At 51.1% G+C, this 16,422-nt stretch overlaps 1 protein-coding gene across 16 annotated transcripts in view; it reads left to right on the plus strand.

The window, feature by feature from the left end:
* Positions 1 to 402: 402 nt before the first annotated feature.
* LOC105476567 (fibroblast growth factor receptor 1) overlaps positions 403 to 16,422 on the plus strand; it is a 59,223-nt gene continuing 43,203 nt past the window's right edge. For 4 of the 16 annotated variants that reach the window (XM_071068368.1, XM_071068370.1, XM_071068369.1 and 1 more), the window contains exons 1-2: positions 913 to 1,055; positions 12,167 to 12,345. In XM_071068368.1, coding sequence (XP_070924469.1) covers positions 12,255 to 12,345 — 91 coding nt within the window. In that variant the 5' untranslated portion in view covers positions 913 to 1,055; positions 12,167 to 12,254. Of the gene's footprint in view, positions 1,056 to 1,289; positions 1,370 to 1,728; positions 1,852 to 2,389; positions 2,463 to 12,166; positions 12,346 to 16,422 lie in introns of those variants that run through there. The other 12 variants (XM_011732616.3, XM_024791141.2, XM_071068376.1 and 9 more) reach the window with 8 other exon arrangements.

Raw genomic sequence — 16,422 nt, forward strand, 5'->3', positions numbered from 1 at the left:
CTATTATCCCCCTTTCACAGATGGGAAAACCGAGATTTAGAACGCGAAAATCATTCCCCAAGGTGCACAGACTCCAAAGTCCACGCTACCAGGTACAATCTCAAGGCTGCGGCGTCTCTTCACCTGTCCCCCACACCCCCCCAAACTGCAGCTATGTCTAGGGCCTGACATTCCGGCGCCCTCTGGGACGCGCTCAGATGCAGGGGCGCAAGCGCCAAAGGAGACCAGGCTGCAGGAAGAGAAGGGCAGAGCGCCGGACAGCTCGGCCCGCTCGGCCGGCTCCCCCTCCTCTGGGGCCGCGGCTGGAGAACTACAAGGCCCAGCAGGCAGCGGCAGGGGGCGGAGGCGGAGGAGGGACCAGCGCCGGTGGGAGTGAGAGGGCGAGCCCTCGCGCCTCGCCGGCGCACAGCGCTCGGAGCGCTCCTTCGGCCACAGGCGCGGCGTCCTCGGCGGCGGGCGGCAGTGAGCGGGAGCCGGGACGCTGGTGCAGCCGTAGCGCGCGGAGGAACCCGGGCTGTGCCGGCAGCAGGGCCACGTCCGGACGGGACCGAGACTCCGCGTAGCGCATTGCGGCGACCTCGCCTTCCCCGGCCGCGAGCGCGCAGCTGCTCGAAAAGCCGCGGAACCCGAGGACTTTCTCCCGTCCGAGCTCGGGGCGCCCCACAGGGCGCACGGTACCCGTGCTGCAGTCGGGCACGCCGCGGCGCCGGGGCCTCCGCGGAGCGATGGAGCCCGGTCTGCAAGGAGCGTGAGACGCCGCCGCCGCGGTCTGGAAAAGAGGGGCACAAGGTCTGGAGACCCGGGGCGGCGGACGGGAGCCCTCCCCCCGCCCCGCCTCCGGGGCACCAGCTCCGGCTCCATTGTTCCCGCCCGGGCTGGAGGCGCCGAGCACCGAGCGCCGCCGGGAGTCGAGCGCCGGCCGCGGAGCTCTCGCGACCCCGCCAGGACCCGAAAAGAGCCCGGGGGCGGCGGGCCGGAGCCGGGGACGCGGGCACACGCCCGCTCGCGCAAGCCACGGCGGACTCTCCCGAGGCGGAACCTCCACGCCGAGCGAGGTAAGAGTCGCGGCGCCCCCGGATCCGGGGCTGGCTTGGCGTCCCGAGCGGCCCCCGGCGCCGGAGCCTCCCGGCTGCGCGCTTTGCCCGCCGCAGCCCAGCCGGGACCGGCGCCTCCCTCCGCTCGCCGCCCGCCCCCTCCACCTCCCGGCTCCCTCCCGGGCGATCCGCGCCCCCCTTGGGTCTCTCCTCCCTTCCCTCCGCCCGCGTCTCCTTCTGCGCCCCCTCCCTACGCTCGTCCCGCCGCTCTTCCCGCTGCCCAACTTTTCCGCCAACTCGCGCTCGGGAGCTGGCGAGGCGGCGGCGGCTCCTCGGTGAGTCCTGGGAAGGACAGGCCCGGGGCGAAAGCGGCGAGGCCCGCGGTTTCCTGGACTGGGGAGGAGGGCGGGAGTGGGCGGCGAGGTGGGGTGCGTTGTGTGTGTGTTGTGTGTGTGTTGCATTCCACTCCATCTCTTTTTGGTCCCCTTTTGGGGATTCACCCCCAATTCAGCAGGTAGCTTTGGGCTCAACGCTAAAAATCCAGGACATTCCTCAGTCCTTTTCCAGACCCGCTAAACCTGGGGTCCGGGTTGTGGGCGAATGGAGTAGGGGATGAACTGCAGAGGACGTGGAGGGCTAGGTTAGCTTCTCTTGGAATAGGCTTTAAGGAGGTGTCGTCACCAAATGGCTGAATCTGCTTGAGCTGAGAGCGAAAAACGACTCGCTTTCCAGAAGGGGTGATCTTATGACTTGGACGGTCTCTGAGAGGGTCGGAAGTTTGGGGAACGGGAGGACGACCCACAGTCGTTAAGCCGAGGTATGGGACGGGGGCGGGAGGGCCGTTCCGTCCCAATCTCGTTCCTGGAGGTGGGGGAAGGGATGAGGTTTTTGTCCGGTGCGGTTCACTCGGCAGCGATGCGTAGGCTTCTCTGGCCCAGACCCCTCTGCACCCCGCTTCCCCTCCCGTTATGTTTAGGGTTGGGAGAAAAGGGAGGCTACGACCCATGTTTGCAGAGGAATTTGTGGACCTTGTAGATGGGGTTCATATAGAACACACACCCCCTATGAAGCAGCCAGACACTTTTTTGGTGGTGGGGGGGCGGGGGGTGTGAAGCGTGTTTCTTGTTCTGGTCCCAGAAGCTATCAACCCGTTTGAAAAACATTACCACGATGTCTTTCTCCCCCAGCCCTCCCCCACCCCCATTTTCCAGATGTAACAGCCGCATCTGGTTCCGTTTCACCCCACACGGGTACACCGCAGCCGCATTATTAACTTCCCTCTTCCTCCCCTCCCCCTCCCCCAAATTGAAACTCGGATTCTTCAACTCGTCTTGACCACCTCCCTCCTTAACATTTCTGGAGACATGGAGATGCGGCGTTGAGAAAAGAAAGTTCCCTTGGATCCCGAGTTATCGAAGATCTCACTAAGTTAGTTATGCGCCGCCGCTAGTGGGTGGCGGCGGTCGGGGTGCTTTCTGGATTGCGCAGAAAAGAGGCATCTTGGGAGATGGGTCCAAGGTTTTAGGGGGTGGCATTCGCGAACGGTTCATCCGCTAGACTAGGGGAGGCTCTTTGGCTGTGCGTCTGGCCAGAACTGGCCTTGACGATGGAAGTTTCTGGAACCAAAGCGTTGCTTTCTCTCCCTTGTGTTATAGCTGGAGCTGCGAGAGCGCCTGCCCTGCCCGGAGCCCGCGGTCCCCTCTCGGCCGCCCCTCGGTGGCGTCACGCGCCCCTCCCGGAGCGAGCCCGGTGCGCTGGGCCGGGGGCGTGGGCGACTGCTGCCAGAGGCGCTCCCTGTGTGTTTTTAAGGACTGATTTGGGCCGCATCCCCCGGAAACTAAAGTGGGGCGTTTTACCATTTAAGTAACGGCTACAGGTTTGAAAGCGGGGGGTTGGATTGTCCAGTTGTGTTTGGTAATAGTCTTTGAGGCAGGAAAGCGCCTTGTGGTCCAGAGTTGCGGGAGGGTGGAGAGAGTCAGTCTCTCTCACCCTCTTCTTTCCAGCCTCTTTCAGATTGAAAACACTTCTCTGGTTTCCTTCTTTGGGCGGTAGTTTTGGAGGCTGTAATGAAATCGCACTTTCTCTAGACGTGGTAATTAAGGTGACTGTTTCCTCCGCAGATGTGCCCTACCCTTTGCACCTCCGGACCAGGGCTTTTTTTGGAATACTATCTAGCCTTGAGACTGTTTAGCAGAAAGTGGCCATTTTCCTCCCTTGGCCCGGGCTCCCGGTTTCCTCCCTGAGGCTTGTTTAAAAGCGAAGTAGCAGGGCCCCGTGGGACGCGCCTTGGTCTGGTTAATCACCCCCATCCCCGGGTCATCCACCTTCCTCTCAGTGACCGAGGTTCAGCAGCCTCTGCTATTGCCGTCCCGTCTGTGCCGAGGGCCTGCCTCCCTAATGACTTGTTTACATATCCTACCCCCAGTGGGTTAGGAGAAGCTCCGGGGCTGCCCCTGACCCTCCGAGTGCAGGGTGTTTGGGGACCGGGAGGCTGCTGGGGCCTGACTCCAGCTGGGAGGGTTATGAACTGCATCAGTGACGAGCTCCTTGAAATATCTGTTGCATTTACTCTTAGTCATAGCTGAGTGTCAGCTTTTTAATGAGGTTCATCCAGATTGAGAGCCACTTGGACTTCACTGCTTGCTTTTCCAAACATGCCTGCAGAAATGCTCATTTTCCAGGTATTTTTCCCAGTACAGATTCGGGCCAGAGTGGGCACCGCTTGAACAATCTTAGGGTGCTTCTTTTCCTTGACCTCTGGCCATGGAGGATGTTAGAAAGTTCCATTAGGTGGCCCTTTGATAGCCAGGGAAGCAAAGGCTCAGGAAGAAATGGCGAAGTGTCCCCCACTCCCTAGGGGCAGAGGATTAGATACGTCGGGTGCATCCCTCAGGCTGGGCTAGCTTTATTCCTGGTGGACTCCAGAGGGCAAGAAAATTGAATTGAACACTGGGTAGGCAGACTCAAGCCTTAGAGACCAAGGAAAATCCATGGGTTTTTCTTTTAGTGGTGTGCTCTTTGTTTTCAGTATTGACCTGAAACAAGACTCCTAAAATGGGAGATTTGCTGGTGTGAACTTGGGGGTTTAGCAACGGGCTTCTCCAAAGGTTTTTTTCTTGCCTCCGTTTCTAAAGTGTCTTTTGTCAAAATGGCTGTTAGTTACAGAACGTCCTAGCAAAGTTTGAGCCTGTTGCTGCTGGAGAAAAAGGCATTAGAATTGATTCAAATGTCTTATTCTGAAAGGGCCTCACATCACTTGATGAATTTAATTTCCTCCTGGGAAATTTGTGTCTTGCATTTGTCTTCCCCAGAGCTTTGTAAAAGGCCTGAAAGCACCAGGGACTGGTAGGAGTCCAGATGCAGAGCTTTAGAGAAGATTCTGGTGTTTCCAGAGAAGATGAAATGTCAGACTTGGGCTAGGATATTTGTTTTTCCCCCTAAGGTTGCATCTACTTTAAACAGAAATTCCCTCCTCACCACCATTTCTCTCTCCCCTGCAATGAAAGAAACCATGTTTAGGGCCCTCTCTCCCATTTAATAGCACTCACCTGGGTGAACTATCCCAAGAATTTGGTGGGGTTCCACTCATAGTACATCCTGTCTTCAAGAGTAAGGTTTTCTAGATTATGTGCAGCAGTTGTGTTCGCCAGGCTGGTCTTGAACTCCTGACCTCAAGCGATCTGCTGGCTTCGGCCTCCCAAAATGCTGGGATTACAGGTGTGAGCCACCGTGCCTGGCCACTTATTGCTAATTTTTTATATGTCTTTTACTTCCAAGGACATGTAGACTTTTTTTTTTTTTAACAGAGACACAAAAAATAAGCATTTCTCTTGGACCAACTAAAATTTTGCAAGCTGAGCTGAGTAACTTTCTCCATGTTTATTAAGTACTTGCCCCCTGCCCTCTCAACATGTGAGTAGAGAATGCTCACTTTGGGGAAGAAATAAGTCTTACTCCCATCTGAAGGGAATAATGTTTTGGTATTACTTCCTTAATTCTGAAGAACCAAGTTGTCCAGAAATTTTCTCGGTACCCTTTGGACTACAGTTTGGCTGGTTAACAAGGGATACTAGCTAATTGCTTTTCTCTGATATTCTGAGCCTCTTTTTCTGGAGGAGTATCTGTATCAGTTGCTTTTCATCAGCTCTTTTTTTTCCTTCATTCACTTACTCATCCAGTTAACGAACATGTTGGCATCTCCTGTGTACATACTAGGTGCAGAGAGTGTTAGCAAAGGTTAGGGAGGCACAGACCCTGCTCTGAAGGAGCCTGCAGTTTCATGGGGAGAGAAGAGAATGAAGAACATAAATAACAATCATATCATGTGACCTAAGCACCATGTGAGAGGGGCTAGTAATGTGGTTTGCGAATTTGGAGGAATAAAATCCTCCAGCTAGAAGGCCCAAGAAAGTCTTATGGAAGAGACAGCTTCTTAAGGTGGGGTTCAGAGAAAAGGGAAGGCCTGGCCTGTTGCAGAACAAGGAAGGGCAAAGAAGAAAGTCTTGCACAGAGGCATGGAGGTTGCTTCGAGCTGTGGTGCCCTATAGAAATAGAACATGAGGCCGTGCACGGTGGCTCATGCCTGTAATCCCAGCACTGTGGGAGGCCGAGGCAGGCGGATCACGAGGTCAGGAGATCGTAATCATCCTGGCTAACATGGTGAAACCCCGTCTCTACTAAAAATGCAAAAAATTAGCTGGGCATGGCGGCGGGCGCCTGTAGTCCCAGCTACTTGGGAGGCTGAGGCAGGAGAATGGCGTCAACCCGGGAGGTGGAGCTTGCAGTGAGCGGAGATCGCGCCACCGCGCTCCAGTCTGGGCGACTGAGCGAGACTCCGTCTCAAAAAAAAAAAAAAGAAATAGAACATGAGCAGCTGGGCGAAGTGGCTCATGCCTGTAATCCCAGTACTTTGGGAGGCCAAGGCAGGCGGATTGCTTGAGCCCATGAGATGGAGATGAGCCTGGGCAACATGGTGAGACCCTGTCTCTACCAAAAAATACACAAATTAGATGAGTGTGCTCATGTTGTCTGGTAGTCCCAGCTGTTCAGGAGGCTGAGGTGGGAGGATCACTCGAGCCTAGGAGGCAGAGACTGCAATAAGCTGTGATTGCACCACTGCACTCCCACCCGGGGGACAGAGGAAGACCCTGTTTAAAAAAAAAAAAACAGCCAGGCACAGTGGCTCATGCCTGTAATCCCAGCCCTTTGGGAGGCCAAGGTGGGTGGATCACCTGAGGTCAGGAGTTCAAGACCAGCATGGCCAACATGGTGAAACTCTGTCTCAAAAATAAAAAAATTAGCCGGGCTTGGTGGCTCATGTCTGTAATCCCAGCTACTTGGGAGGAAGAAGAATTGTTTGAACCCGGGAGGCAGAGGTTCAGCCGAGATTGCGCCACGCAACCCCAGCCTGAGTGACAGAGCAAGACTCCATCTCAAAGAAAAAAAGAAAGGAAGAAAGAAATATAACATTATAACATGAGCTATGTGTACTTTCAGATTTTCTAGAAGCCACATTGGAAATTTAAGTTAAAAGAAAGAAACAGGTAATTTTTTTTTTTTTTTTTTTTTTTTTTTTTGAGACAGAGTCTTGCTCTGTTGCCAGGCTGGAGTACAGTGGCGCAACCTCTGCTCACTGCAACCTCTGCCTCCCGGGTTCAGCGATTCTCCTGCCTCAGCCTCCCGAGTAGCTGGGACTACAGGCGCGTGCCACCACGCCCAGCTAATTTTTGTATTTTGAGTAGAGATGGGGTTTCACCATGTTGACCGGGATGGTGTCAACCTCTTGACCTCGTGATTCGCCCACCACAGCCTTCCAAAGTGCTGGGATTACAGGCGTGAGCCACCACACCTGGCCAAAATTTGTTTTTTAATTAACTTGTTTAGATTTTAATAATTTATTTAATATAACTATATTTCCAAAATATTATCATTTGGACATGTAATCAAATATAGAAATTATTGATGAGATACTTTACATTTTTTTCATAATAAGTTTTTAAGATGCGGTGTATACTTTTTACTTCTAGCATATCTGTTAGCACCAGCCACATTTCAAGTGTGCAGTGGCCACCGTGTGGGCCACAGATCTAGAATATAAGACATGAAGATGGAGAGTGAGAAATGCCTTTGGAAAGGTTGGAAGTTCCTGTCCTCCTGCTGCCAATTACCAGATCTCCTGAGAGTGCTGTCAAGGAGTGACTCAAAGCACTACACAATGAGAATTATAAATATCTTAATATTATATGTGAAATACAAATACATAATTCTTTACATTCGATTGGTACTTTAAAGAGGAGAGAATGAGCACATTCACCCACACCAACCATTTGAGCCTCGTAATCACCTGTGATGTAGCTTCCTCTAAGTGGGAAACTGAGGCTCAGAACGGTTAAGTGACTGTCCCAGGGTGGCAGGATCACAAATGGAAGGGCATGAATTCATACTGTCTCCAGCCGACAGGAATGAAAAGACTCAGGCTGGGTGTGGTGGCTCATGCCTGTAATCCCCGCACTTTGGGAGGCCAAGGTGGGTGGATATCTTGAGCTCAGGAGTTCATGACAAGTATGGGCAACATGGTGAGACCCCATTTTTAAAAAATATAGAGCAACTTAGCCCAGCTGCTTGGGAGGCTGAGGTGGGAGGATCACTTGAGTCTGGGGGATGGAGGTTGTAGTGAGTCGAGATCGTGCCACGGCACTCTAGCTTGGGTGATAGAGCAACACTCCGTCTCAGAAAGAATAACAAGACTCGGCCATGAATTCGTCAGATAGTTTTCCTTACGTAATTTTTGGACAAGGAGATCTGACCTTCACAGAAGGCTTTTTTCTTAGAAGTGGGAGAGCTGCAAGGTCACGGTGGTCCAGCCAGCCCCTGCTGTCTCACCAGATACTGTCCACCCTTTATGTTGGATCAGTACTCCAGTGAGAAGACAGCAGGCACTTTCACCCATGCAGCCCATTCAGTCTTCATAACCACCTGTGATGGAGGCAGGGCAAGTAATTCAGCCCCCTGCGATGAGTGGGAAACTGAGATCTGCCCCCTGCCTCCTCCCCACCGAGGACCTCTGCATGCAGGCGTGAATCCCAGGAGCCTGGCTGATATTGGAGAGGCAGGGCGGGGGGGAACCAGCTGCAGGGTCTTGGAGGAAGCTGCTGTGTACACCTGCAAGGCTGCAGGTCACATCTGTCAAGCAGTGAAGGAAGGAAACTGTTCCTAAGGGATTGGAAAAATTCATTAATTAGTAGAATGAGAAACTGAGGTGAAGGAGGAGGTGGCAGGGTCCAGACAGCATGTGGACTAGTGGCCTGTCACTGTGTTTTTTGCAGGCGGGTGGCATGGGGTGTATGCCCACTTCTTTTTCCAGGAGTTGGTGCCAGGAGGCCAGGTTTTCTTAACAACTTTGTTTTACAGATGTCAAACCTGAGGGCCAGAGGGGTAGGAGAGGAAGAGACTTTTTGCACCTTTTTTGGGAAAGAACGAGAGGGAAGCTGGCAGATGAATTTGCAGTGCATTGACCAGGGAGCTAAGAGAGGGCGGTCTGCAGCCAGCCCACACCTCGGAGGAGGCGGCAGGTTTTTCTGGGGACAGAGTGGCCAAGTCCAAGCAAGCTTAACCATCTCAACATGACATCACTCTTTCCCATTGGAACCTGAGAACTTGTTCAATACTCTGGCATTTACCATGGGACCTGGGTTTTCTTGGTCAGGTATGCATTTCTGAGTGACAGGCCTGCATCAGGTATATCTTTGGGATGTAGTGAGATGTGGAATATGGGTTTAGGGGTATCCTCTGGCAAGCACTGCTTCTATCCGGGATCTGGGAATGTGCCCCATGCAGTGTCCTAGATGGCCCATCTGTGGTCTGCTTTCAAGGGTCTTTCTTTTAGTTAGTTGGTTTTGAGACAGGATCTCACTCCGTCACCCAGGTGGGAGTGTAGTGACACAATCTCAACTCACTGCAACCTCCACCTCCTGGATTCAAGCAATTCTCAGATTCAAGCAATTCTCGTGCCTTAGCCTCCTGAGTAGCTGGGATTACAGGTGTGCACCACCACGCCCAGCTAATTTTTGTAGATTTAGTAGATGAGGAATTTCACCATGTTGGCCAGTCTGTTCTTAACTCCCGACCTCAGGTGATAACCCGCCTCAGCCTTCCAAAGTCCTGGGATTATAGGTGTGAGCCATCACACCCTGGCACAAGGGTCTTTTGACCAACGGAACTGCAAATCAAGGCTCTTTTGTTACCAGAGTTACCTTGGATTTGCCTTATCTACTTGGTTTGGAGAAATTGAGTTTGCATCAGATGGAGTCAGGCTTGATCAGTCCCTTATTTACTTCCTCCCACCATGTCCTCTAATATCCAAAAACTTTGAGGCACTATTACATGCTAGCTACATTTCCTTGGGTAAAGTACTTAATCTCTTTGAGCCTCAGTTTCTCCATTGCTTAAAAGGAATAATGAAACTTATCCCCCATAAGTTTATAGTGAGGAATAAATGACGTTTTATACTTCTAAATTAGTTCTACTTAGGGCATCCGTGGTACATAGTGGGTGTTCAGTATTCATTTCATTTTGTCTTTTTTTTTTTTTTTTGAGACAGAGTCTCCCTCAGTCGCCCAGGCTGCAGTGCAGTGGCGAGATCTCGGCTCACTGCAAGCTCCGCCTCCCGGCTTCACGCCATTCTCCTGCTTCAGTCTCCCGAGTAGCTGGGACTATAGGCGCCCGCCACTACGCCTGGCTAATTTTTTGTATTTTTAGTAGAAATGGGGTTTCACTGTGTTAGCCAGGATGGTCTCGATCTCCTGACCTCGTGATCCGCCCGCCTTGGCCTCCCAAAGTGCTGGGATTACAGGCGTGAGCCACCACGCCCGGCCTCATTTTGTCTTTTCTAATTCCTTTGGTAAATTTAGAAAAATGAAATTTTGAGAAATGTTTACTTCTCTTTTGATTTGAAATCATTAAAACATTTTAGTAAGACTTGGGAGGGAGCTAGTGGTGTGGCATGTGTATCCCGCTGGCCAAGCACATGTGAATGAAGCCAAGAATCCAGGGGCTTTTCTGCCAGCCAGCACTGACTCACTTGCGAGGGGCCCTGCCTGGCTCGGGGGAGGCAGGGCTGAAGTACCACATTAGGGCATGTTCCGGGGAAGTAGATTCTCTGAATAACTTGGATGGCTCCCTGGAGCATTTAGGACAGAAGCCACCTGGAAGATAGAGATGGTCACCCCCACGTAGCCCTGACAGTGCCCAGAAAGTCTTGTCACTTGGTAAATGTTAACAGCTATGATCCGTTCTTTAAGACCCTGGGGAGTTTTAAATTTTACCCCTCCAGACCTGAGAAGGGTAAAGGGCTGCAGATTCTGTTCTTTTAACTGGGGCCAGCGTGAGCCATCTTTGACTCAGTGCTTGCAACAGCCCTTGATTCTGCAGTGGGACCTCCTAGGACCCTTTGCCCCCTGCAGCTTCTGGACTCATATCTGTCAGATGTCACTTGTCACCTTCTAGCATCAGGGAGAACTGGATCCCTCCTGGCTCCACACTCTTAGGCTCTTTGTAAGTAGCTCCCTCTGCAAGGGAGGCTGGTAGAACTATGGATGTGATTCATACAATTTTAGAGATAAAAAGAAAGTACCCAGGAGGTCATTTATTTTAGCTGCTTCATTGCATAAGTCGGGGAGTTGAGCATCAAGTCCAGCAGCTACTAACTAGTTATCTCTGTACTTGGCTTCCATTTACTAGTCCTTAGCTTGTTCCATGATTCTTCATTGCCCCTTATTTCTCACCAGAGGGACTGGTTGGCCCTAGATGGAGTGGTCTTTTTTAAATTTTCTTTTTAATTTTTTTTTGAGACAAAGTCTCGCTCTGTTGCCCGGGCTGGAGTGCAGTGGTGCGATCTCGGCTCACTGCAAGCTCCGCCTCCCGGGTTCACGCCATTCTCCTGCCTCAGCCTCCCGAGTAGCTGGGACTACAGGCACCTGCCACCATGCCCAGCTAATTTTTTTATGTATTTTAGTAGAGACGGGGTGTCACCATGTTAGCCAGGAGATCTCGATCTCCTGACCTCGTGATCCGCCCATCTTGGCCTCCCAAAGTGCTGGGATTACAGGCGTGAGCCACCACGCCCGGCCTTCTTTTTAATTTTTTGAGACAGTCTCACTCTGTCACCTAGGCTGGAGTGCGGTGTCGCTATCTCAGCTCACTACAACCTCTGCCTCCTGAGTTCAAGCAGTTCTCCTGTCTCAGCCTCTTACAGGTGTGCACCACCACGCCCAGCTAATTTTTGTGTTTTTAGTAGAGATGGGGTTTCACCATGTTGGCCAGATTGGTCTCGAACTCCTGACCTCAAATGATCTGCCCACCTTAGCCTCCCAAAGTGCTGAGATTACAGGTGTGAGCCACCGCACCTGGCCTGGGCGGAGTGAAGTCTTATGCTGGGGAGCCATCGGCGTGCTCAAACCTCCTGCAATTGTAGCACACTTTGTAAAGCTGTTTCCCGCAAAAGGGCAGAATTATTTGGGACTTTCATGAGACCATTCACTTGGTAGCACATACTACCTGGAAGTTTATACCTTGGAAAACCTCATGATGGTATTCCCAGGCTTGTACATAATCTACACTCAAAACATAGCTGTAGAATTGAACTAAAGCATCCTTCTGTCCAATTAAGACATATAACCTCTTTTTGAGACAGAATCTCGCTCTGTCACCCAGGCTGGAGTGCAGTGGCGCAATCTCAGCTCACTGCAACCTTCACCTCCCGGGTTCAAGTGATTCTCCGGCCTCAGCCTCTAAAGTAACTGGGACTACAGGTGTGTGCCACCATGCCTGGCTAATTTTTTGTATTTTTAATAGAGACAGGGTTTCACCATGGCCAGGCTGGTCTCAAACTCCTGGCCTCAAGTGATGCTCCTGTCTGGGCCTCCCAAAGTGCTGGGATTACAGGATGCACCACCGCACCCAGCCAGGACTGATAATCTAATTCATTGTTGGGGTAGATTCACAGTTTTCTTCTGGACGCCTTAGTAAGTCCATGCTTTAAGCAGCCGCCACGTGGCATGCTTTACCTTCTGTTTCTCCTTGCCCCTCCCCTACCTGGACCCTCCTAACTTTTGGGGTTTTTTTTCTTTCCCCAGGGTCAGTTTGAAAAGGAGGATTGAGCTCAAGGTGGAGTATCCATGGAGGTGTGGAGCCTTGTCACCAACCTCTAAGTGCAGAACTGGGATGTGGAGCTGGAAGTGCCTCCTCTTCTGGGCTGTGCTGGTCACAGCCACGCTCTGCACCGCTAGGCCATCCCCGACCTTGCCTGAACAAGGTAAGGTACTGGCTGGGGGCAGCCTGGACTCCTGGGCCTGGGAAACAGGATGGGCTGGGAGGGAGGTGATATGGTTGCAGGTAATGTGGTCAACAGGGAAGGCTCCTTCCCAGGTGGAGCAAAGAACTCCCTTCCTGCAGGAGAAACTCTCAAGATACCTGGGTTGGTTCTGGTCTGGTTATAAACATAACTGACTTCATCAGAGGTTGGGGTCATGAAGGCTGGTGACATCCATTTACCTGAGGTGACATGTTTGTGGGAGTTAATTTGTGCTTTTCTCTTTCTGAAGAAAGAATATCTGATTAGGACCCTAGTGTCACACTTTAACATAGGTGATGTATAAAATGCAGCTGGTGGTGCCGTGGGGAGAGAATGACCTTTGAATTTGGATGTAGAACTTGGGTTGGAGTACAGGGGATGTTGTAGGAGGTGAGAGCTTGCTAAAGACCTCTGGCTTCTAGAAAATTGTTCCAGAGCCACATCTTTGCCAGGCATGGTGGGTCACACATGTAACACCAGCACTTTGGGAGGCTAAGGCAAGAGGATCACTTGAGGCCAGGAGTTCAAGATCAGCCTAGGCAATATAGCGAGACCCCATCTCTACAAAAAAAAGGAAATTAACTGGGTGTGGTGGTGCACGCTGCTAGTCCCAGCTACTTGCTACTTAGGAGGCTGAGACAGGAAGATCGCGTGATCCTGAGTTGAGGCTGCAGTGAGCTATGATTGCACTACCATGCTCCAGCCTGGGTGAAAAAAAGGCACATCTTCTATAAAGATCAGCAGTCATGGCTCCATGCCTGCATTTTCCTATCCTTGATTGTATCTCACAGGTCCTGTCTGGGGGCCTGCCAAGTGGTTTGCTTTGGATAGGTAGTGTTTGAGGGGTTTTGAAGTGATTGAGACCCAGGAAGCATGAAGGAGCATGGAGACCTATGGCGTGTTGGAAATTCAGAGCCGTCATCGGTAACAGGAAGGACTTACTGACCATTCTTGGGATCTGTTTGAGCTGTGAAAAGGCCTCTTGGGAGATTACAGGTATAGCATACCTGGTGGCTTTCGAGGGACTTTGAAAACTAATGTATGGGCATTTCTGCTGCCAGAGGATAGTGTGGTTTGTGACTCAGTGGCTGGTCACACAGAGAAGGTTGACACAGTGGGTGAAAGGTTAGAGGTGCACGTGATGGTGTGGCTGTGTTCAAAAGGCTGCCACTCAGCTGGCCAGGGACCTATTTGAAGGATGAGTTATGGGTGAGAATATGTGTCCCCTGGATGGAGTTGGGGGTGAACAGGGAAAGTTGTGTGAGACTTTATAGAAGGTACAGTGTCTAGAGCAGGCATATTCATGTTGCTGTCAGTAACAGAACTGAAGGCAAGGTCTGAACTGGAGCACAGTGGAGACCCAAAGTGGGAGAGACTGTCTGCCCACAGGGAGTTTATGGTCAGGAGGGGATGGGCAAGTACAGGGATAAGTAACACAGACAGACTGTGTTTAAACCACCTGGTGAAATTACAACCAAAGGTGATGGGAATGCAGAGGAAGAGGGGAACAGAGAGCACCTGAGATGGGCTTGAGTTCAGAAGGGGAAAATGAAGGGCCCTCCATGTTGAACAGCACGAGTGTTCAGAGGCAGCATGTATATGGTTTATGGAGAACGGTTTGCCTGGTGAGTAGATAGTTGGGAAGCAACACTTGGAAAAATTGGATTGAGTTAGCATATGGAAAGCTTAACGCCCTGCCAAGAAAACTATATTTAGGGCCGGGCGCAGTGGCTCACGCCTGTAATCCCAGCACTTTGGGAGGCTGAGGTGGGTGGATCACAAGGTCAAGAGTTCCAGACCATCCTGCCTAACACAGTGAAACGCCATCTCAAGTAAAAATATAAAAAAATTAGCTGGGCGTGGTGGCGGGCGCCTGTAGTCCCAGCCATTCGGGAGGCTGAGGCAGGAGAATGGCAGGAACCTGGGAGGCGGAGCTTGCAGTGAGCCAAGATCGTGCCACTGCACTCCAGCCTGGGCAGCAGAGCGAGACTCTGTCTGAAAAAAAAAAGGAGGAGAAGAAAACTATACTTAGGCCAGGCGTGGATTTTGCTGGTAATCCCAACACTTTGGGAAGCCAAGGCAGGAGGATTGCTTGAGCCAAGAAGTTTGAGACCAACCTGGGCAACATAGTGAGATCCTGTGTCTACAAAAAATAGGAAAATTAGCCAGATGTGGTGGCACATGCCTGTAGTCCCAGCTACTAGGGAGGCTGAGGTGGGAAGATCACTTGAACCTGGGAGGTGGAGGTTGCAGTGAGCCATGATCATGCCACTTCACTTCAGCCTGGGTGACAGAGTGAGACTGTCTCACCAAAAAAAAAAAAAAAAAAAATAGAAAAAGAAAAGAAAACTAGACTTAAATGGGTAGATGTTGGGAAACTTGAAAAGTTTTGAGCAAGTAATGTCACAATCGGCTTTCAGAAAGTTAATTTGGCAGCTCAGTGTGGATGGCTAGGGGGAAAGAGTGAGGTGCACCTGTGTTTGCGCCCTGCTCTGCCACTTGATAACTGCATTATTTACTTCAACAAACTACTCAAACATGGTACGCCACAGTTTGCTCATCTGTAAAACAGGGATAAATAATAAAGGGTTAAGTGGGATAATCCAGATGAAGCACTTCCATGTAAGGTGTTAGTAGTTGTTACTGCTTCCACTGCTGCTGCCAGAAGGATGAGGTTGAAGGTTGTTTTGAGTGTCTGGCTAGAGGAAGTGCAGGTACTGACCAGGATGGGGACTGGGAGATGATAGAGGAAGGAAAAAGTAGTAAAGACCCTATAGCAATAGCATCTGTGGGTTTAAGTAGGTTAGGTGGCAACTCTGGGCAACTGGAGACTAAGATGAGAGTGTAAAGGGAGGTTTGAGGGGAGTTGAGATTTGAATCCGCCAATTGTAGACAACGATAAAGGAGTCGAAGTGCAGCGAGGACCTGGTTGAGGTTTGAGAATGTGAATTTATGATGGATCCTAAAGTACTTTCTTTTTTTTTGCAGCCCAGAAGGGAGATGTGGGTCTCGGGCCTGGCCGCTTGTGGGCCAGCCCAACGGGATGAGTACAAGGAACTTTAGGACCAGAGTGAGGGTGCTAGTAGAGGAGGAGGGTGTCACGGAAGCTGCTGGGGCAGGGTGGAGGCTGGAACCTGGGGGCTGAAGGTCTTGATGAGCACAAAGTACTGGCCTTGTGAACAGAAGAAAGGGAGGAAGAGAGGTGGATGGGGCTCTTAGGAGGCCATGTACCCAGGAAGACTGACATTAAATGACCATTTTTAAAAAATCAACTTAACTGGCAAAGGCACAGTGGCTCCCACCTATAATCCCAGTACTTTGGGAGGCAGAGGCGGGAGGATCACTTGAGCCCAGGAGTTTAAGATCAGCCTGGGCAACATAGCAAGCAAGACCTCATCTTTATAAAAAATAAAAAAAGGTAGCTGAATGTGGTGGTACACGCCAGTAGTACCAGCTCTTTGGGAGGCTGAGGCAAAAGGATCACTTGTGCCCAGGAGTTTGAGGCTATAGCGAGCTGTAATTACCCCACTGCATTCTACCCTGAGTGACAGAGCAAGACCTTAAAAAAAGTGGGTTTTGTTTGTTTGTTTTCTTAAAGAGACAGAGTTTCGCTCTGTTACCCAGGCTGGAGTGCAGTGGCATGATCTTGGCTCACTGCAACCTCTGCCTCCTGGGTTCAAGTGATTCTCCTGCCTCAGCCTCCTAAGTAGCTGGAATTATAGGTTCTCGCCACTATGCCTGGCTAACTTTTATATTTGTAGTAGAGATGGGTTTCGCCCTGTTGGCCAGGCTGGCCTTGAACTCCTGACCTCAAATGATCCACCCACCTTGGCTTCCCAAAGTGCTGGGACTATAAGTGTGAGCCACCGTACCTGGCCAAACCAACTTAATATAGGTATAACTTACCCACTATAAAATACAACTGTTTTAAGTGCGTAGTTTGATGTGTTTTGATAAATGTCTACACCCCGTGTGACTATGACCCCAATCAAGCGATGAAACATTTTCCTCATGCCCTTTTGCAGTCCGTCCCATATT

This window comes from Macaca nemestrina, chromosome 8, assembly GCF_043159975.1.
Source record: "Macaca nemestrina isolate mMacNem1 chromosome 8, mMacNem.hap1, whole genome shotgun sequence".
Lineage (NCBI taxonomy): Eukaryota > Metazoa > Chordata > Mammalia > Primates > Cercopithecidae > Macaca > Macaca nemestrina.